This window comes from Bidens hawaiensis, unplaced genomic scaffold (assembly GCF_021521415.1).
Source record: "Bidens hawaiensis isolate Kalapana, Puna unplaced genomic scaffold, B.hawaiensis_p1.1 tig00022910_1, whole genome shotgun sequence".
Taxonomy (NCBI): Eukaryota; Viridiplantae; Streptophyta; class Magnoliopsida; order Asterales; family Asteraceae; genus Bidens; species Bidens hawaiensis.
In genome coordinates this window covers 114626-137765 of record NW_027493586.1, presented here as the reverse complement: position 1 = coordinate 137765, position 23140 = coordinate 114626, and the positions used below count along the sequence as shown (strand labels likewise).

The 23140-nt window shown below is 33.8% G+C and overlaps 1 protein-coding gene across 1 annotated transcript; it reads left to right on the top strand.

The window, feature by feature from the left end:
- Positions 1–1045: 1045 nt before the first annotated feature.
- Positions 1046–2533, top strand: LOC143566554 (uncharacterized). Its single transcript, XM_077053224.1, has 2 exons — positions 1046–1675; positions 2247–2533. The coding sequence occupies exons 1-2, from the start codon at positions 1433–1435 to the stop codon at positions 2508–2510; spliced, it is 507 nt and encodes a 168-aa protein (XP_076909339.1). The 5' UTR covers positions 1046–1432; the 3' UTR covers positions 2511–2533.
- The last annotated feature ends 20607 nt before the right edge of the window (positions 2534–23140 follow it).

The following is a 23140-nucleotide window of genomic DNA, read 5'->3' as shown; positions in this document are numbered from 1 at the left end:
TATTTTTTTTTTATTCAAATCAATTGTAAAATGACATTCTTTTTATATATTATATAAAGTTTAAATATGAATATTTGGTTTGAGAAATAATATATTTTGTAATTTTGGCTTTTTTATTAACCATGAAGCTAGTACCTACACTAAAAGCTTGATTTTTCTTTGTTAGGTTAACCAAATTTTAAAAATAATTAATAGAATGGTCCGGCAAGCCTAATTATCAACACGTGGTACTTTTAGAGTGTTAAAATTTATAAGCACGTCTATGTATGGATATCATACTTTGAAAGTACGACATACACATGCACTAAGTTAGGAGTTAAGGGTGTCCATGTGATTTGTATAAGAAACTCTTCCACTAAAGTTATGTATGAAAACTAACATAATTAAGAACACCTCCCCATTGTAATATTCTGGACGATTATGAGTGTTTTTCCGCTGATGTGAACAAATGGCACCATATATTTGATGTAATTTGTGGATAATCGGGCCCTTCACACAATCAACATTTTCAATTTAGTTTAAACACTTTTTAAAAGATGTTATAATTAAAGTGAACATAATATTGACTATTGAGGAGACTAACTGGTTTGAATTATCGGACCTGAAATCATATATATACATCATAAAATGTTTACAACTATCGAACTTTATGGAGTTTATGAATTTACCAACTTTGTCATCCAACTTGTAAAGTAAATAATTCTAAAGTTCTTAAGTAAAAAGGTGAGAAAAAAAAGTTGGATTTTGATGGATCCATATATATAACCTACATATGTTTTTTAACAGCTTATGTTTACACTTTACACCACTAATTCTGTTCTTAATTAATCTATCATTATTAATTAATAAATTCTCTAATCGGCTAGAAGTTCAACAAAATATCTCTATAATTCGGTCGATAGTTGCAAAGTTGTACTTAATTTTGCAACATGGGAAATTAAAATAACTCGTCTGCTTGAAAAAAAAAACGATCACTTATATTACACTCTTTAATGCAATAAAACTTGGTTTCTTACTAAAAATCCAATGCTATATCATGTTCATTGAAACCAAATAAATTGTTTACATCGGTTTTCTTTTAAATGTGAGTTATATCTCAAAGAATATATGTGTAATTCCATAGCTAAAATTGTGAACCAAAATACCAAATATTTATGATAAATATTATTGTAAATTCACTAAAACGTTAGACACCACATATTACTTGTTCATTTAATTTCGCAACAATATCAAACCTACATGGCCCACTTGCTACCTCCAATCACAATCATCTCGTTTGCAGCTAACTTTCACCACAAGTTTTCAAGACCTCATACTATATGTTGGCTTATACGTTCATTGGCAAATGCAAGGTACTTGGTGATCACAACCCTTTATATAATACAACACCTTCTCCTACAACACACTTTGCTCTATCCAAATAAAACAAAACATGTCTCATTCTCCTGATGTTCAAAATCAAGAAACTTTGATCGATGAAACATCGAATGGTCAAAAAGAATACTCGAGCTTTCCGTCACAAACACCAAGCTCGAGTACTGATTTCATCCAGAAGATGGGAAAAGATGAAGTTGATGACATTGAAGATGATGAGAATGAGTTCAAGATGGGAAGGTTGATTAGGCAAGCATCTCTCAACTCTTCACATATGTCTACTCCTCAACAAACCACTAAGGTATATATATGTACATATCATCTTGAAATAGTTTCTTTCTTGTAATGTTATTCAAGTCAGTCTGATAAGTATTAGATTGGTGTGCATATGTATACTCCACAAAAGTAGGATGTAATGTTGGAATATTGTTCAAAATAATTCTTTCTAAGAAACATAATAAAATAGAGATAATACAAGAAGATAATGTTACCAAATTCCCAACGATAAATAAAAACTTATATCATAACTCAATAATATATGATCAACTCTAAGTCTCTAATGTTAGATAAACTGATCAATTTATATCTAGAGATATATCGCTAATACGATCACTCAAGCTAAAGTTAAAATTTAAAGCAATTTGTTTCTTTGTTTTTAAAACTTTACGGTCGATGCGTAATATATATTTTTTTTTCTTACCAGAAGGATAATTAGATGTTGTGTTAATTATAATATATGGAAAGATAATTAATACAAGAAGATAAATGCTAACAAACATGTACTCCATAGATGTTATAATCTTTATATGATAAACTCTTGTTTCAATAAACTCTATAATATATGATTTTGATTAAAAATATTTCTTATGCAGATTATGAGAGGAAGCTCCTGTTTACCGCGATACTTGACAGAAGAAGCTGAAACAAATCAAGAAAAGGTTATGAACATGAGGAAAGTGGAAAGCATGAGCAAGAGGAACAGAAACAAAAGCTCCATTAAGATAGGAAAGAACATTAATGATGGCTCACCAACAATTTCAGGAGGATGGGCTGATAAGGGTTCATCAGAAGACATGAAGGCACAAATCAAGTTCTGGGCTAGAACAGTGGCTTTCAATCTTCATCAAGAGTGTTAATTAAAAATCAAAAGACAAATAATAAACCAACATTAGGGCCGTCAAAGCAAGTCTTATCGTGTTAAACAGGTTAGAGTCGACACGCTTAGCACAAGTATCAAACATGAATACGACTTGTATGTATAACTACTTTATATCTCATGTTTATAATATAATATAGTTTAAAGATTCGTGTATCAATAAAGAGAAATGATGAAGTCTAGCATACTAATTTTAATTATTTAAAATAAAGCACAGTGTATGTTTTTCATTTACATGGTTTAATCGTGTTATAAATATGTGCACAATCATGAGCAGGCAACATGTTAATAACCATAAGTTGCTAGTTCGTATGATCTGGTTAATGCATAAATTAAATATGACACTAACCTAAATCTTTTTGTCATGAATTTTCGGATTTAAACTTTTAATTAGTTTGAAGAATATTAATGTAATTAGTATGTTTGAACTACGGTTGTTTTTTTCTCATTGTTGTAAAATTATACGTTTTAAGTTTCTTTATAAATATAGTTTTAAATGATATCAAACATATATACCGAATGGTGGGAGAATTAAAATACACTTGCAACATGAGCCATGTCACAACAAAATTAACGAAATGTCGAAATACCATTCTACCTTCTAAAATCCATATTATATTGCTGGAGTTATAGGAAGGGAGTGCTTTATAAGAAGTAAGAAGAGACGTAGATTGTTGGATGACTAGATCTAGTTTGTTATAAGGATTGAGATCAAATCTAGTTGAAAAAGCATGGTGTTATAAATTGTAACATTTTTTTTTGTCATAAAAGAAGAAAATGGTGTGTTATAAGATGCCGTATGTTTTAAACTCTGCATTTTACACTTTTTAAAATGAACTTTTTATTTTGACCATACTCTACATAATACTTTATAAACCTGAATGGCGAGTCTCCCTCATTTTAGTCATCTTTTCTTTTATTTAAAACCTATATATCATTTAACATTGAACGTATTACGATTTTTGAAGTATTATGGTTTATTGGTTTTCACTTTATGTTTTGGTTGTGGTATTAGTAATGCCGCTACATGTACCAGTTTAGCCTATTTGGTACCTGGATCGCTACACGAACCGATTTCAGCTTATTTGTTACTTGTACCGATACCAAGATCGTTGGAGATTTTTTTGTGGGTGGGTGAGGGGGAGGGGGGGGGGGGAAGCAAAGTGGTATAATCGGATACAAGTATTGTACCGTTCTCATCTCTAATGGCTAGTCTCTTTGCGTTAATCTCTCACAAGCCTAGGGTCATGAAAGAACATGAGGATCGATGTGACATTCGTCATTTTTGAAAGCCAAAAACCCGACCCATTTTAAAATTTTGACATCTTTTGTATCTTCATTTATTAATAAAATGGTGAATTGTTTTTGTATTTATGTTCATGATGTTGTTTATGTTTATAATGTTGTTTTATTATTTTTAATGTTACAAATTTAATTCTAAGTATTATATTATCTTTTTTTAATAAATTGAGTCAAAGACATTTAATGGGTTTAAATATTCAATTAGTTAAAATCCATAATTTCAAGCCTCATGACTAGCCTCTTGACTAGCCATCAAATTAACTCACTTGGCCTTGTTATTAACGATTTTAAGCCTATATAAAGCTCACTCATTCTCTACATTCCTTGCACAACTAATTTACACTCAAAATCATTCAAGCTTGTCAATTTCTCCCTAATCTCAAGTTTAACTTTCAAAAGACAATTGCTCAAGAATTATTATTTTCTTTTTCTTTTTGATCCAATCCCCGGGTAATGTTTATTACTTAACATTACGCATAACGATTGTTTCCATGATGACAACCCAAACGATTCATGGAGACATATCATCCTTCGGTATCGGCTCGCTTATGTTCGGTTTATGAATTTTATGTTTAAAAGTCAACTTCTATTTTTACAAACTAATAATCAAGAACAAACATTTTTAACATACAACTTCATCTTTTTCAAATTATGTTACTCACAAACCCGACTCAATAACCGGGTTTGTGTCTAATCAAAAAATGAACCACTCGTTAAACTAGTGTTCTTAATTAATTGTTCGGTTGGAACAAACCGGACTCATCTAAATTAATTAATATTTATTATAACCCATTTATTTTCTAAGACTAAAATAAATCAACTTAACAAATCAAATAACCACTAACCTTTTTAATAAACCCAAAATATTTTTTCTTTATAAATTATTTTGTCATAAACCGAACGTCCTCGCCAAATTATTTTCTTTTCGCAAATTCTTTTTAAACCCAGCTATTTATTTATCTACGGTCGTTCGTTGAACCGAACTTTGTCGGTTCACTTGCTTAAAGGCATTTTTCGCTCTTGACCCGCTTACTTTACTTGTGAGTTTCTCATAACCCCTTTTTAACTCTTTTAATATTTTTGGGGTGTAGCATGTCAAAAGTTTTTATTTCGTTAGTCATGCACTTATTTATAAAACGATTCACATTTATCGTACATGTTAATATTATTCTTGCATATTGTTTATGATTATACGTGAACTTGCTTGCAACGTATTTACTGTTTTTATGGTGGAAGTTACGCAAACGCATACACATAGTGGGAGGGTCCTACGAGACGTACCTGCGCCGTCTAACGTTACGACTTCGGTTGTTTACGTAAGGTGGTTCTCATTTCCTTGATTTCTGCGGCTTCGGCTAAATGAACGGGAGGACGACACTATTTGATTTCATTTACATTATATTTGAATGTTTATTGCATGACGATCCTTGAATCACACATTTTATATATATATTTATATACGCAAAAACTTATGAAAACTCACCAACATGTGTTGTTGAAAAAATATATTATTTTAAACGTGCTGTAGGTTGATACTATGAAGTGACATGACAAGAAAATTAGTTATACCTTAGGATTATTTCAATGAATAATATTTGCTTCATTTAGATGTGATGTTATTTTTGTCTCATTATCAAACTATTTATTGTGTACTTGTGAAATTATGAAATAAAATAAATAAATTGTCACTATTAATAGTGTTACGAGCTTATGAGTGATCTGTACGTTGCACCCGGGCGTATTCTGCTTAAAGCCGGGGTGTTACAAATTGGTATTAGAGCCGTGAATATAAGATATGTGGTTAGACCTAACGACTTAGAATAGTTACAGTTTATCTTTAGGGCCCCAATTGCATGTATACCATATGTGCTATGTGCACGCATCTTTTAAGATTGTTCATATGCTTCAACTATATTTATAATATTTTATAACGCCGCATTTGCATATACTCACAAACAAACTCTATGGCTTATGCCTAAGCAATTTTGTAATCTTTTATATTTTTCAAAGAATTTGTGATGTTTAATGTAATAATTCGTGTTTCGATATTTCGATTTTTCGTTTTCATTAATGATGGTTTTACTCGACGGGTATGTAGTAACTGGAAGAAGGATACACTTGTTTTTCGAACCCTTGACACCGTAGTATTAAACTTAAGGATAAGCAATGCCTATAAATCACAATCAACCTCGAGACATGGTTGCTTACTTGGAGGGTTCGGAATGGGTGCTGAAACTTATTAGACCAAAATATACCATACCAAACGTCATACGAACTACTACTTTAAGTTATCAAACGTGATTATTTTCCTTTGTGAATAAAAAGTGGTTTCACTCTTACTCTTAAAAATTGCATACAAGTCATGGTGGTACATGCAATGTATGATTCCAAATACACAATTGTTTATATTATGGTTTTAATTGGAAATTCGAAAGTCACGGTGATACATGAATAGTCGAGTTTTCATTTCGTTTTCTTTAGTTATATATTCATGGTTTTAATTGAAAATTTGAAAAGTCATGGTGATACATGAATAGTCGAGTTTTTAATTCGTTTTCCTTAGTTATTTATTTATTATTATTGTTTTAAGTGAAAATTCGAAAAGTCATGGTGATACATGAATAGCCGAGTTTTCATTTCGTTTTCTTTAGTTATATATTCATGGTTTTAATTGAAAATTCGAAAAGTCATGGTGATACATGAATAGTCGAGTTTTTAGTTCGTTTTCCTTAGTTATTTATTTATTTATTATTATTGTTTTAAGTGAAAATTTGAAAAGTCATGATGATACATGAGTAGTCGAGTTTCAATTCGTTTTCTTTATTTATATATTCATTTATTATTATGGTTTTAATTGAAATTCAAAAAGTCATGGTGTTACATGAATAGTCGAGTTTCAATTTGTTTTCTTTATTTAGTTATTATCTTGGTTTAACATAAATTTCGAAATGTCATTGTGATACATGAACACTCGATTTTTAATTTGATTTTACTGTTTATATTAAGTTTGTATTGGGATACGAAAATCCATCGTGGTTCATGGATATTCTAATTTCAAATATGATATAGTTTTAATTTGATTATTTATGAAATTCTTATTGAAATGCGAAAACCCATGTTGGGTCACGGACATTTCAATCTCGAATTCAAATTTTGCTTCAAGTGATTTTATTATATTTATTTAAGATTTCAGGAATGTTTCATGTAGTGTTTATTTTGGTTGGTAATTCGAATTTCATATTTGCGTCCCATATCACAGTAATCATTTCCGCTTCGCAACATGTCTTCTCATTTTCCTCGACTTCGCCCTCGAAACTCAACCCGTAAAGTGACAGCTTTTCAAGCAATAGGCAGTCGTTATTCCTACCATGATAACCTAAATGCATCAAAACTTATCAACACCAACCACAACAACAAGCAAAAACACCAAATCTGTGCCCTAACCAATCTAAAACCCAACACAAACCCAATATACCCAAAGCCAACCCAACAAAAAAAAAGCCCTACACGGAACACACAACCTTTGTATAACTCACTTATACGTCACCACTTGATCGCCTCACAATATCGAAATGATTTCCACGACTCATTACTCAACCAATTACCACACATTATGTTTTACCATATGCTCATGTTGCGAGCCTACTACATTATATTGACCCGAGAACACCAACAATGCTCCGGAACGCCTAACTTGTGTTTTGCCATGCAACACTCTAAACCGTATTCCCTAGCCACTTGAAGCTCACTCTTAGCCTTGTGCCAACACTTAGTCATTTCCTACTCATCAAACATACTTATTATTTTTTTTAGACCACACATGTTTCTCAGCATTCATTTATATTATGAACACATTACACTTATAATTTAAAATCCTCGACTATTTTAAAATAGCTGATTCACAAGTATTTAACCAAGTTGGTTTTCTTCAAAAATACTTTAAGTCAAATCAAATGGTTTATTATTATTATTATATCAATACTATTATTATTGTTATTATTAGGAAAATTGGTTTTAAATAATAGCAACTATGTATGCTCTATTGGTAAATAACAGTCACAACTTCACACTTGTGTGGTGGCAGTCCGAACTAAATATGTATTTGTTTCTAACGGTCCGCGACTAACGGAGGATTAACCCCGTTAGTCTGATGATGATGTGGCATGCATACGTGTCAAAAACGTGTTTATATGGAAAATACGTGGCAAGATCAAGCTTACGTGGCTGATTACACAATCACCATTACCATTACCATTACCACCACCACGCTCTAATCACTCTCTCTATCTCTCTCTTCTCTTCTCCCTCTCTACTCCAGTAACTCCACCACCACCGGCCCTCCAACACCACTTATCACCTGCCACCACCAGCACCACTACCTGCCAGCACCTACCATCAAACCCTAATCCTATTAATCTTCATCATCTGCTTCTTTTTCTAGGGTTAGGGTTTATATGGCTCGAGATTGGGGATCTGGCTTGATTATTTTGCGGCGGAGATAGTGGTTACGGAAGAGTGTACGGTGGCGTACATCACGACGGTGAGGGGAAATATCCATGACAGGTGGATATGTGGACTGTGTGTGGAGGCAGTGAAGGATGAGACGGCGAGATCTTGTTCGCAATCGCCGGAGAAAGGTCGTCTCCGGCGGTTGCGTTGTTAGAATTGGTGGGGGTGAATTGAGATGGCTAGTTACAGGTGGTGGGTTCCAGTGGTGGATCTGGGTTTGTGAATTTCGACAAGATTAGGGTAGAACTCTGGCTTGTTGGGGGTCGGAGAAGATGGCCGAAAAATTGGCCAGTTGCATGTGGTAGTTCCAGTGGTGGCTGATGTGGATGGGCATGGTGGTGGTCGGGGTTCCGGAGATGGTTGCAGGGGTGGTGGACTGGTGGTGTTATGGTGGCTGGGGGTTGTAAAGAGTATTAGGTTGAAGATGATGGGTTTAGTGGTGGGATGGACACAGTCAGCAGCCACGTAACATTCCACGTAATCAAGTTTTTGCCAACTAGGATGGCCACGTCAGACAAAGACTAACGGAGTTAACATCCGTTACTCGCGGCCCGTTAAAAACAAATACACAAATAGTTGGTACTGCCAGCAGGCAAGTGTAAAGTTGGGACTGATATTTACCAATAGGGCATAGTTTGGATTATTTAAAACCAATTTTCCTTATTATTATCATCACTATTATTATTACTATTACCATTATTATTTTTTTATATATAATATTTTTCCAAAGTTAAATGAAATATTTAAATAAAATCTTTTGTTTCAAACAAGTCCTAAGCTCATGAGACTATTATATTATCACTAACATTTCTATCAAAATGGGACATTTTATTTAACGATTATCTCTAAAGTTTCAAAGGACACCACCAAAAGGGAATCCTTTATTTTACATAAAAAAAATTTTCATAAAGTTCGCAAGCCTTAAATTAAGGATTTTCATTATCATAAAGAAATTATAACTTTGAATTATAAAGCATCACGTTTTGCGACCAATTTTCACGAATTAAAATGAATGTTAAAAATCATTTTTCTTCCCCTCTTCCTCAACGACCACGAGTTTCAGTTAAAAATCATGGCACCGCCCTCACCCTAGCCTTCATACCTCAAACCCACTACCTTCAAGAAGAAAAGATCGCAAGCTTCGTTTTGTTTTTCTTTAACTTCCTCTTCATGCATTCTTTTTTATATATAATTCTATCTGGATATAATCGACATAATATTATGTATCTAATTTCATCGAAGGTTTTTATGAAATTTGTATTTGAGTTTGGTTATTTATTGATTGTTGACATATTGTCGTTCATTTTTACTCTCAAGCACGAAACACACAAGTACATGCATCATTTATAATACATATAGTCGCTTTGTCGAATTGGTATACTTTTTTTACCTCAATCTCTCAGTCTACGATAGATTTCCCATGAACGTAATCGTTTAGTGGAAGTTGGGACTATGAACATGGTTGTGTACATATTTATCTAATAGAAACCGTATTTCTACCTTTGGCTATCCATTACCGGTTACCTCTAAACGGAATCGTTTTTTATAACCAGGACTATGATTATAGCTATCTAGTAGAAGTCACATGTTCATTTTATATTTACTTTACATGAATTGTTTTGATTATTTGTTTGGTTGTTTTCTCGCTCAATGTTTTATCGAACCATCTTGTTATTCTTGATCTTAATGTTTCATTAATTTGAGTTCAATGTTTTACTTTGTTATTCTCAATCTCGAAGTTTCAACTGCTCACTTTGTTATTCATAATCTCAATGTTGCATTTATTCATGTTGACACTTTATTTTATATGAAATTTTCACTTGTTTAGCGTGTCATTATTGACCAAAAAAAAAACTTAATCTATTTTGATATTTTGACAACAAAAGTGTCGTTTATTCTTGAAATCAACGTTGTATAGACTTATTTTGTTATATGTTGTTAGTCACCCAGCTATTCTCGACCCACAATATTCTATTTATTTATTGCGATGTTCATGGCTTTAATGTTTCATTCATTATGTTTATCATTTTGTGTTACTCTAGAGATTCGCTTATTTCATTTTAACTTCAATAGTTTCGTTTTTGTTTTAAACCTCAATAACATCAGTTATATCGTTTTAACCTTAATAACATTATTTAGTTCGTTTTAAACCCCAATAGCATTTTTTATTATGTTAAACTTCAATAGTTTAGTTTATTAATTTTTACCTAATATTTTCGCATAATCCTTAACCCCAAGGGTTTGGTTATATATATCTTTTATTAGTTTTGATCCTTATAGTTCATTGTTCTTGATTTCCAAGTTTTCATATAAGAATTTATTTATCTTAAAACCCACACATTGGGACGGATTATGTAGACCATCTGATGATAAAGGTAATTATGGGTTGACACGTAATTATCAAAGTCCTCGCATGGAAAACATAATAAGTTCGGTTGTGTGGAGTAACTTGGAACTTGGAATGATTTTGGGAAACGAGACAAATGCAGTATGATAAGTGCATAGTTGGATACGCCGCTGGTACATCCTATATATAAGTGCTCTTGCCATACATTCCATTTGTGGCGTTTTTTTAAGTCATTCAAAGATCAGTGTTATTAATTTATTTATTTAATGATTTTATTTTTTCATATATATATATACATATATATAGTTGGTTAAAACTTTTAAATTCCATGTAGTAGTTGTTTTCTTTTTTTATTTTTAATTTAATTCTGGGACGAAATTTCTAAAAGTTGTGAACCCTGTGACATTCGTCATTTTTGAAAGCCAAAAACCCGACCCATTTTAAAATTTTGACATATTTCGGATCTTCATTTATTAATAAAATGGTGAATTGTTTTTGTATTTATGTTCATGATGTTTTTTATGTTTATAATGTTGTTTTACTATTTTTGATTTTACAAATTTAATTCTAAGTATTATATTATCTTTTTTTAAAAAATTGAGTCAAAGACATTTAGTGGGTTTAAACATTCAATTAGTTAAAATCCATGAATTCAAGCCTTATGACAAGCCTCTTGACTAGCCATCAAATTAACTCACTTGGCCTTGTTATTAACGATTTTGAGCCTATATAAAGCTCACTCATTCTCTACATTCCTTGCACAACTAATTTACACTCAAAATCATTCAAGATTGTCAATTTCTCCCTAGTCTCAAGTTTAACTTTCAAAAGACAATTGCTCAAGAATTATTATTTTCTTTTTCTTTTTGATCCAATCCCCGGGTAATGTTTATTTCTTAACATTACGCATAACGATTGTTTCCATGATGACAACCCAAACGACATTCATGGAGACATATCATCCTTCGTAATCGGTTCGCTTATGTTCGGTTTATGAAATTTATGTTTAAAAGTCAACTTTTATTTTTACAAACTAAAAATGAATAACAAACATTTTTTAACTTACAACTTCATCTTTTCCAAATTATGTTATTCACAAACCCGACTCAATAACCGGGTTCGTGTCCGACCAAAAAACGAACCACTCGTTAAACTAGTTTTCTTAATTAATTGTTCGGTTGGAACAAACCGGACTCATCTAAATTAATTAATATTTATTATAACCCATTTATTTTCTAAGACTAAAATAAATCAATTTAACAAATCAAATAACCACTAACCTTTTTAATAAACCCAAAATATCTTTTCTTTATAAATTATTTGTCATAAACCGAAAACGGAAAATAAGCTCTTTCGTACAATTCAATCAAGTTACATAAATACATGGTTTACAATAATATATATGAACATTATCCACTAAAATTGTTAGGAAATGCAAGGGAAACATAAGCATTGACATAAGAAACATAGAAGATAAAGATGGGTTAGAAATAACAAAAGATAAAAGTTCCATATCTCTATTTCCTTCCATTGTGTTCAAAACCTCCAACTACAGAATTTACATCCTGCTGAATCTTCTTCAGAACCCCATTACCACTCTTACTTCCATACCCAATCATAGGTTCCTTATTAATATCCAGAAAATGTAAGATCATCACCAGAGCCACCGCGCCAATAAACATAGGAATCGGGCCGAAAATCCATAATAGCAAAGTGGTTGCGAAATAGAGTGCGCGCAATCCAACCACCCAGAAATTGCTTCCTCGGATCACCGCCTTTTGGATGCACTCAACCGGAACATCACCGGCTGGCATGCTTATTAGGAAACCAGCATGCACAAAGTGTCTTGTAGTTTGTACAAAACAAGCAAAGGCTAGCAGAAAGCAGGATATGATCATGATGTATTTGATGGAACTGGTGGATTGACTTGTGTCCCCTAATATAAATCTGTCTGTAAAAAAGTTACCAGATGAATTACTGAGGACAGCTCCAATTAGAGAACATAGAACTAAAGATATTGAACTCAAGGAAGTTGAGGCTGATAATTGACCACCAAGAACAGATAGAGCTAACCCTCTATCTTTGGTTTCAATCTGCATCAATACAAGAAAACCAAATAAATATTAACAAGATCTATGAATGTTATTTTTAAACGACTTAGTTTGCTATTCATAAAGGGCTATAGGCGCAGTTGCTTGTTGCCCTTTAAATAATTAAAACTTTGCTAATAATAAAAGAAAAAAAATCACAAACAAAATCTAAGGTAGAAGAAGACAAGATAAGTGGTTGAGGATATACCAGAAGCATTTTTCGGACCCAACCGTTCTTGTTATTATTCTCGTAGCCGATTGTGGTGAGTTGGGGGTGTCTAAGGTATCTATAGAGAAGGAAGAGATGATAAGTACACATGATGGACAATCCTGATGGTACCAGGATTAAATCCAAGTGTTCTTCCTTCAATGTCCACCCCATCTTTCTATTTTGTTCTTTTTGGTTTTTTGCAAGTGTTTTTTTTCTTGGTTATGATCTACTTATTGAAGGTTGAGTTGACTTTGTAATTAGCTAGCTTTGCTAGTAAATTACTTCAATTGGTTGCATATGCGCTCATTCACATGGAATCATATTCACAACTTGCATATGTTTATTCTTCCTGCAGGCTACATTTATGAACTTATAATAACTTAAAACTTTGAAGTTTGAACTAACAATACGTTGAGAATTGTTTGAAACCTTTTTAATCATTGTATTATTAATTATATAAGTTGACTATATATATTTGTTGTGATTTTAATCTGTTTGAGATTTATTTTAAAAAAAAAATAAATACTAGAATGATAACATTCTCTCTAAATACACAGACTACATAATATGCACACACTATTATGCTTTTTTTTCTTTTCAAATGTTTCAGATAAAAAAACAAGAGATAAAACCAAAGAAAGAGTGGCGAGAGAGAAAATCATTTTTTTTTCTATAGTTTTAGTATTTTTATAAAAGCGTACTTATATATACTTGTGTGGTTTTTATAGTACTCAGTTCTGAAACGAAAATGCTATCTGATTTGAGTAGAAATATATGTTAACATAGGTTTTCAATTGCAGCCTCGTTACACTTTAATGTTGAATGCTTCATTTAATAAGTATGAACTAAAGAAAAGTTTAATATTTTTTATACAGCTTCAGTTATTAAAATACAGGTGTTAATAAATATTGTTCGTAATAATGGGTTTATACAATTATACAAGTGACTGTATTTTGACAAATGCTAAGTAGATCAAAGTTAATATCACATCCAAGGTAGGAAATAATGTGATAGAAAATGACGCTTAAGGTGGTTGGGTGAATGAAGAATAATTAAGAAATGGAGAATAAGATGGATTAACATTCTACTTTCAATAATAATATATAAAAGCATTTTGTTTACTTAATGTGTTACTATTTAATTATGTTAATTAATAATAATAATAGAGTGTGGGCTTGAAAATAAAAAAATGGAATAAGGGATGGTAATAGACCTTAGTTACATTGGCTTATGGGTATTTAAACACCCTTAAGCCTCCCTAAAACTCTGATTCCATCACCAACCTCCATACACACACTCAAAACACACACAAACACTCCTTTCCATTTCTGGATTCAAATCCGAGCTAAATGAGAGTAGGTTTCGAGTCTTGCATCGTCGAGCAACAAGAATCATTGTCAGATTCGAGTGCTGAACCAGATCCGAAGCAAGAAACACATTCAAACCTGCATCTAGGCTCGAACCCGAAACCAAGAGGTAATTGGTTTTAGCTTAAAGGTTGTGTATTTTATATCGTTTGGCAAAACGCTTTGGTAGGATGAGAAATCGGACTGTAAGGTGTAAGAAAAACATAAACTTGATTTTAAACAAGTTGTTTGGAATGAATCGGGACGTACATGTGATGTTCAGATCGTGTAAAATGAGTAGATGAAGTTGTTATGGCCCATAACTCGTTGTATCTGCAAATCAGGCATAAGGGAATGGAAGAAAACGATTAAAATGGAAAGATATGAAAAACAAGCTTTTGAATCGAATTTTTTAGAATTCGATTTGTTTGAAGAAAACTCGATTCAATTCGTTTGAAGAAAACTCGATTCATTTCAGATGTAGATTCGATTTGTTTCAGAATTCGATTCGATTCGTTTCATAATTCGATTCGTTTCATAATTCAATTCGATTCGTTTCTTAATTCGATTTGTTTAAAGAAAACTCGATTCGATTCGTTTCCGAATTCATTTTGATTCGTTTCATGATGCATTTATCTGATGAATTTTTAATGAAGCCTTATTCGATTCGATTCGTTTCAGCTTAACCCCAGCAGGGCTAGGGGTTGCCGCCCTCTAAGGCCGCCCCGCGCACCAAGGTTGCTTCCCCCGGACCCCCGTTCGTTAGGGGCTTCACTAACCCAGTAGTATGATCTAGTTAGAAGTAGTTAATTGCTACTATAATAGTTACACAATTAGGCGTGCACAATTAAGGAGGGATACTACAGTTAACTCAGAAAGAAACATGACTCGAGTGAGTTTCTAGCCCTATTTCTTTGTTATGAATTCGGGGCTGTATGCATACTTGATGTGATTAGTTAATACACTTACCTTGAGTGGTAAGTTTATGATATGTGAATGTTTAGAATGATGTATGAAAGATATATAAAAGGTTAAAAGTATGTATGGAAGTGTGTGTGTGTGTGTATTTGTGTGCGTGTATGTATAAAGAAATGTATGTATGGTTATATGGAAAGGAGGGTAACAGACCTAATAATATCTGTGAAAGAAGGATGCCAGACCCAAATAATATATGTGAAAGGAGGGTGACAGGTCTTAATAATATCTGTGAAATGAGGATGGCATACGCTAATAATATCTATAAAAGGAGGGTGGCAGACCCTAATAATATATGTGAAAAGATGGTGGCAGACCCTAATAATATCTGGGAGATTATAGGGTGAAAGGATCTTTAAAACGTATAAGTATGTATGTAAAATAAAGTTAAATTTGAAAGTATAAAGCTAAAAATGAAGGTATGTACTTATGTATGTATGAATTAAGTGTGTAGTATGTGTCTTCGGATACGTATATGTAAGTATGTGGACGTAATGTATGTTGTCTGATTAACTAAAACTCACTCAGCGTAGCTGACTTTTAGTATACGTACATTCTGGTAAATAGGCTAAATGAGCTGGCTTAAGAAAGGAACATGGTAGGAACTGTGTGGCTGACATCTAGAGAAGGAAGACATGATATTTTATTTATGTTGATTTAAGTAAGACAATTTGAATGTTTTAAAAAAGAATGTTATCTTTTGTAACTTATGGTTGAAATATTAATATTTCCGCTAAAGTTTTAATTCACTATGATATTTATAATTGTGTTAATAAGTAAATCCAACGATAATGTAGGGCACTGGGCCCCAATTCTCATGACTCATGTGATTGTTAACGAGTTTATGAAGATATAATATGAGTGTATAGAGATAATGGTGAGTGAAATATTATTTTTTTTCTTTTAATGTAAAACATGTATCTCCAACCGATCAAAACACATATGATCCTTACTTTCTCTCACTCTCCCTTCGGGTTAATTTTAAACCTAATTGGTTTGGAGAATGACCAACCCAACTTGATAGGGGCTTTTGGAGATCGATATCTAGTGCACCCGAATGGGGTACCCGGGGGTGCCCCAACATCCTTTTCTAAAGAGCTTGGTCGAAGGAAAAACCACAATAATTTGATACATAATGCCATTTAAGAGTTAATTATGGTGTTTTGGTGTTGTAACAACCCGAAATTTCCAAGAATAAGACTTTATATATTATTTATTTATGAAGAAAAAGTTTACTTGAATCAGTAGGGAATTGATAAAATAGTAAAGATGAAAGGTTAAGTAGGCTAATTAAATGAGAATAAGTATGGACCAAAAAGGAAAGATGGGCCTTAGGTCCATGGGCTTAAGAGAGTATAAATACCCCTTAAACCCTAATTCTTTCCATTTTTATCTCTACACCATAGCCTACACCTTGAAAAACACACACAAACACCATCCTATACCCCGAGCCAAGATCCGAAGGTGAAAACCCGAGCTTGTTGGTGCTGGAACGTCGTAACAAGCCAAACCTACATCAAGACCAGCTCGAGTTCGTAAACCGACTCGTTTAAGGTACATTTATAATGGAAACTTGTTCGTTTAGGTTCGGATTCGTTTGAGAAATCTTGGATCCGTTTGAGTTGGGTAAAAACTAACCAAACGTAATGATTCCTATTGAAATTCTTTAGCATATAAGGGGTTAATTGTTAGTACGAAGGAGCCGTTATATGTACGAATCAGATACACCATTTAAACGTGATATTGGGATGATTTATGGATTGGGGTTTTTAGGCGAGGTGAATCCGAGCTCAACGATACCAAGTTCGTGTTATTTGATCAAGATTTGAGATCTTATTGCAGATTTGGGGGTCTGTTGACAGTTTATGTTCTTGACGATTTTGACTTTGACCTTGAGTCAAAGTCTGGATAAGAACTGTGGTGATTCGTTATGACTGATCAATTCGTTACATGGTCATAACGAATGGGACCCATTCGTGTGATTTGATAACGAATGAGCCTTTAATTCGTTATTTATCCATTCGTTACGTTAAGATAACGAATTAGGTCACGTCAAGATAATGAATTAGGCTAACGATCTAAGATAATGAACTAGTCTAACAAATCAGATCATGTAAGATGACGAATCAGATAACGAATCAGGTGATTCGCTACTCACCAATTCGCTAAGATAACGTAACGAATTAGGCTGTGATCTTATAACGAATTAGGCTTAATTCGTTATAGCGAATGAGATGGCGAATTAAATAATAATTAACAATTCTAATTGAAAATGTGTTAATGGAAATAAAATTTTTCTAAGCTGACCTGGCAGCTCGACCCCAGCCAGGGGCTCTACCACTTGGACCCTGCTAGGGGCTGCCGCCCCTAGAACCACGCTACCAAGGGCGCTACCCCCAGACCTCCATTCGTTGAGGGTTATAATTAAACAAGAAATACGATGAGTAGTGATAGTTAATTGATACATGTAATTATTATACAGTTAGCCGTGCACAACTCAAGAAGGGAATAACCACAAACAGTAAATGTAACCGAGTTCAGGTGAGTTTCTAGCCCCATTTCCTGTTATGTTTCTGGGGCTATGTGCATACTCGATGTGAAGTGTGAATACACTTACCTTAAGTGGTAAGTGTATGCTATAAATGATGTATGAGTTAGTTATCATGTAGATGTTATGAATGAATGTTTGTTGGTGCGTGAACGATCTTCGCATATTGCACGTATCACCAATGGGAATGATCTCCAAGTGGTTATTAGTTTGTGTGAATGTTATGATGTAACTTGCTTATTATATAAATGATGAACTAATAGGAAGTGTGTTGTAGACAAGTAGAGTAAAGTGTGATAGAAGTAGTAAGAGTTCCGGTAATGGTGTTAATGGAATGACGATAGTACATGGTAGGGTAAGCTTATGCATGCCTTCATTATTAAAGTGGCATAACGTGAGTGTGTGGTAGGGTAAGCCTATACGTGTCTTCGTTATTAAGTGGCATAACGTGAGTGCGTGGGAGGGCAAGCCTCCATGTGTTTCCGTAAAACAAGTGGCTAAGACATATGGGACAGTTAAGTGGTTAAGCGGTAAGGTGAACAGGTCAGACAGTGGGCTATGTGTCTTCGGACACGTATATATTTGCATGTAATGGTTGTATGGTAAGTTTCTTGATTAAATAGAACTCACTCAGCATAGTTTACTTTTAGTATACACGCAGGTGAGCAAGCTAAAGAGTTAGCACGAGGATGGCACATGGCATGGATTGAACGGATGGCATCTGAAGATGGAAGAAATGATGTTTTAAATGTGATGTTTTATGTTATAGTTTTAATGAAAAGATTGAATGTTTTGTAACGAATAATTGAGGTTAACGTTTCCGCAAAAATTTTTAATTAACTCTGATTTGTAAGAACTATGTTTTTAGTAAATCCAACATCCAAAGTGAGGCACCGGTAACGGAGCCTTACAAGTTGGTATTAGAGCAAAGTTCGAGAGATTTAAGCATCCTACATGCTTAGACTCGAACAGAGAATGGGATTTAAGTAAGAAAAGAAAGAAGATGTCAGTTCAAAATAGCCATGTGTCACTCAAGCAAGCTCAGTAAAGGTAAAGTATATAGTTAAATAACGTGTAAAGACGTTAGTTTAATTGCTAAAGCTAGGATATGTGCATGTTAGGGATATGATTAATTGATTGTTTGATTGATTAACTGTTTAAAAGTAGAAAGTAGCACAAGTGAAATCATAAAGGGAAGTATGTAGAACCTGAGGAGTAATGCAAATAGTTAATTACACTTGGCCACTACCATTAACTACTTACCTTACGAATCTTGTACTAAATAGTTTCTTGAGTGATGACTTTTGTGTTTTCCGTTCCAGAATACAATGGATGGATCTAGGGCAGTTGTTGGAGCAGGAGGCCGCACTGGACGTCGTGGAAGGCCTCGTCGTGTCCGACGGCCTTCGATAAATACAGCTTCTAACACCGGAGATGAAGGAAGCGCAGCTGGGTGAAACCCAAACAACAACGAAGAGTTTCAACTTGACCCTGCAATTCAAGCGGCTATTGTTCAAGCGGTAGCCACTGCTATGAAGAACTTGACTCCGGAGAGGTCTGCTGGAGGCTGTGAAAGAACTGCTAAAATGGCGGGAGGAGATGGTAAGAAAGATGATGAAGGAGAGAGGGAGGCCTCGAGTGTGGTTAAGTCAGTGAAGGTTGATGATAGGAGGAGGGGCCGAGGTGGGTGCAACTACAAGTCATTTAAAGGTTGCGACCTGCCGAATCTAACTGGTTTAGAAGACACAATCGCTACTCTCCAATGGATAACCGCAGTGGATAAAATTATCCGGATTACTGAGTATCGTACCGACCAAGCTGTGGGTTATGCTACCCAATCATTCGGCGATGAGGCAATGTACTGGTGGGAAAGTGTGGAGCAGAGGAAGACCCGGGATGAGATTAAGGCGATGAGGTGGGATGATTTGAAGGAGTTAGTGATGAAAAAGTTATGTGTTGATGCTGAGGTTGAGAGGGCCGATATGAAGTTTCTGAATCTGAAGGCGGACAAGATGACACACCGCGAGTACACCACTGAAATCAACCGAATGTCTAGGTTGGTGCTGGATATGGTGAACACTGAAGCGAAGCTGGTCAAGTGCTATGTCAAGGGGCTTCCCAGAAGGTCCGCACGTTAGTCAAGGCTAACAAACCTGCTACCTTTGAGTCTGCAGTCGAGTTAGCAGAGATGGTTTATGATGATCTAGCGGCGGATGATGTGGAAGTGGAAGATAAGGAAGAAGGGAAAGGAACCAAACGATCTGCATATGTCGTAGAGTGTGCGGGGAAGAAGACACAAAAGATTGCAGGCAATGAAACATGCAAAGTGTGCGGGAAGATGCACCTGGGAGAATGCAAGGCTGGTCCAAACCAGTGCTACCGATGCGGGAAGAAAGGACACATCTCTTATGGATGCACCGAGGACCAGAAATGTTACAAGTGTGGTAAATCAGGTCACATAGTTAGAGATTGTGGAGAAGCCGTAGCGGTGGAGGAAAGAAAAGGAGACACGTAAAAGGATGGTTTATCAGGCACTAAGAAGGTTGCAAGAGAATACGTGGCTTGTCAAAGTTGTTTTATGTTAGTGTTTTATGTTAGTGTTGTTAAGGGGTGTTTTATGTTACAGTTTGAACCTATGTTTGCTTGGTAAGCTTGAATGATTTCTTTTTATGTTTTTATGAATGACTTGAGTTTTCCTGTGATTTCGTATGAATGACTTTTGATTTATTAATGGTATCGACCTATCGAGCCAAAGGTAGATGATAATGATTAAAGTAATGTGCCATTTCTTGTGTAATGAAACCATCATTGGGAACTTCATGGGAAGCTGCCAAAGAAAGCTAAGACCCATGATCAACTCCTTGATTATTAAGACAAGAGGTAAAGTGGTAAGTGAGGAAGTATGGCGTTCTATGAAGGGGTAAGAGTAGGGAGTAACCCTGCTAGGATAGCAAAGTAGGTTTCGGGGACGAAACCTTTTATAAGGGGGTAGACTTGTAACATCCCGAAATTTCCAAGAATAATATTTTATATATTATTTATTTATGTAGGAAAAGTTTACCTGAATCAGTAGGGAATTGATAAAATAGTAAATATGAAAGGTTAAGTAGGATAATTAAAGGAGAATAAGTATGGACCAAAAAGGAAAAGATGAGCCTTAGGTCCATGGGCTTAAGGGAGTATAAATACCCCCTTAAACCCTAATCATTTCCATTTTTATCTCTACATCATATACTACACCTTGAAAAGCAAACACAAACATCATCATATACCCCGAGCCAAGATCCGAAAGTGAAAACCCGAGCTTGTTGGTGCTGGAACGTCGTAACAAGCCAAATGTAACAACTCGGAAATTCCAAATAAGACTGCATCTGTAACCCGACCCATTTTGATTTCTCGGATAATTTAATCAATTAAAAATCGCGTTTATCGAGTTATTATTTTAATGTTATTACATTTATTAGATTAATCCGTTATATCTTTGAAATATATTCAAAACTAACCCTAAACTCTAGTTTAATCCGCTTATGTATCCATCCAATAATTTCAGGGACTAACCTGCAAATATAACTAAACTTGTATTATAACCCATACCCATAACCCATTAACCCAATACCCGTATCCGTATCCTAACCCTAACTCGCAACCCGTTTATCAAGCTTATACCACAATTAACGTCCTAAACTTGGAATTGATTATTGGGGATCGTTCCTACGCGTTATAACAACTCCACCGACGTTCTTAATTTGGAAAACTCGATCTGGTTAATATGATTTTGCTATTAAACAGCCTGTCATGTATCATAATAGGAATATATGATTAACAGTTGTTAAAATACAATTAAGCATATTCACAGCTGCGAATCAAGCCAGCGATCCTTAACCCTAACCTCAATTACATTCTAATCAGTCCGTTGTATCGTAATCTGTTCGTCTTTGGCCGTCACTTCATGTTCGCCGTTCATCATCCATACTTCGATGATTAAGGTAATTGTTTAGTGTTTTATAGTCGTCGTCTATTAAGGATCAAAAACCCTAACATTAATTTAACAACTGATAAACGGATTTAACCAGTTGAAGATTCTAGGGTTTATATCAATTTAGGGGTTTTTGGTTGCACTTGCATATAATAATTAGTTTCTGTTTAAAACTCAATTAGCTTGGTAGCTCAGTTGGTTTGGTGCGTGGGTTGAGATCGGATGGTCGCTGGTTCGAACCTGACCATCCCGATTTTTTAGATTTTTATTATTTTATTGTTGTAATTTGTTTAAGGACTTTAAAATCAATATTAATTATTAAAAAAAGTATTTTATTAAACCGACACCTTTAAGTTTTTGGTTCTTGCATATTAATCTCATTTCAAGTTTCCGTATATATATATACACACATTTATATATATATATTAAATTAATTTTTAAACGATAATATGATAAACATATTAAAAACGTTAAATAAAACCTTATCTTTAAAGTTTCATTGATGGTTCAAAGTGTATTTTTATTTAGACATTATTATTATAAATTATTTATTTACTTTTATTACTATATCTTAAAACATGTTTATATATTTAAAAAATTATTTATTTATTTAAATTGCTTAATTAGTTATTTTATCAAGTATAAGATCGATGGCATTTTGTAATAATTCTTCTAAACAAAGGATAACAATAATATTGGTTTGCAATAATAAAAACAATAGTAAGCAATCGTTCAGTCCGTATTATAAACCACAAACATAACTTAAATCACATCGAAATCCTAAATCCATTATACACGTTATCTCATTGTTAATTAATTCATAATATTATATTATTAGGAATAATTGACGGTAATTTTTGTAACATCCCGAAATTTCTAGATTAATATTTAATATAATATTTTCGTTAGGTGAATTAAATGAGTTAGTGGAATAATAATAATACTAAATAAAGAAAAGAATTACGGACTTGGGTAATTAAAATGGATCAAGATAGTGGGATGGGCTTAGAATCCATGGGCCTTAGTAATATAAATACCCACCCTAAAACCCTAAATCCTCATTTTCTTTCACCCAAATCTCTACACACTCAAAAAACACACACACCTACACCATAAACCTTCGGCCGAGAGAAAGAGAGGTGTGATCCGAGCAAGCACACGCGATTCAAGATAGACACAAGATCTAGAACCCTTAAGCAAGCTAACCGAGACCGACGAACGCATCGAGGTAAGCGTTCGCCTTTAAAGTTTATGTTTTTAATAACGTTTAATCATGAAACTTAGAACAAGATTAGATAGGGTGTAA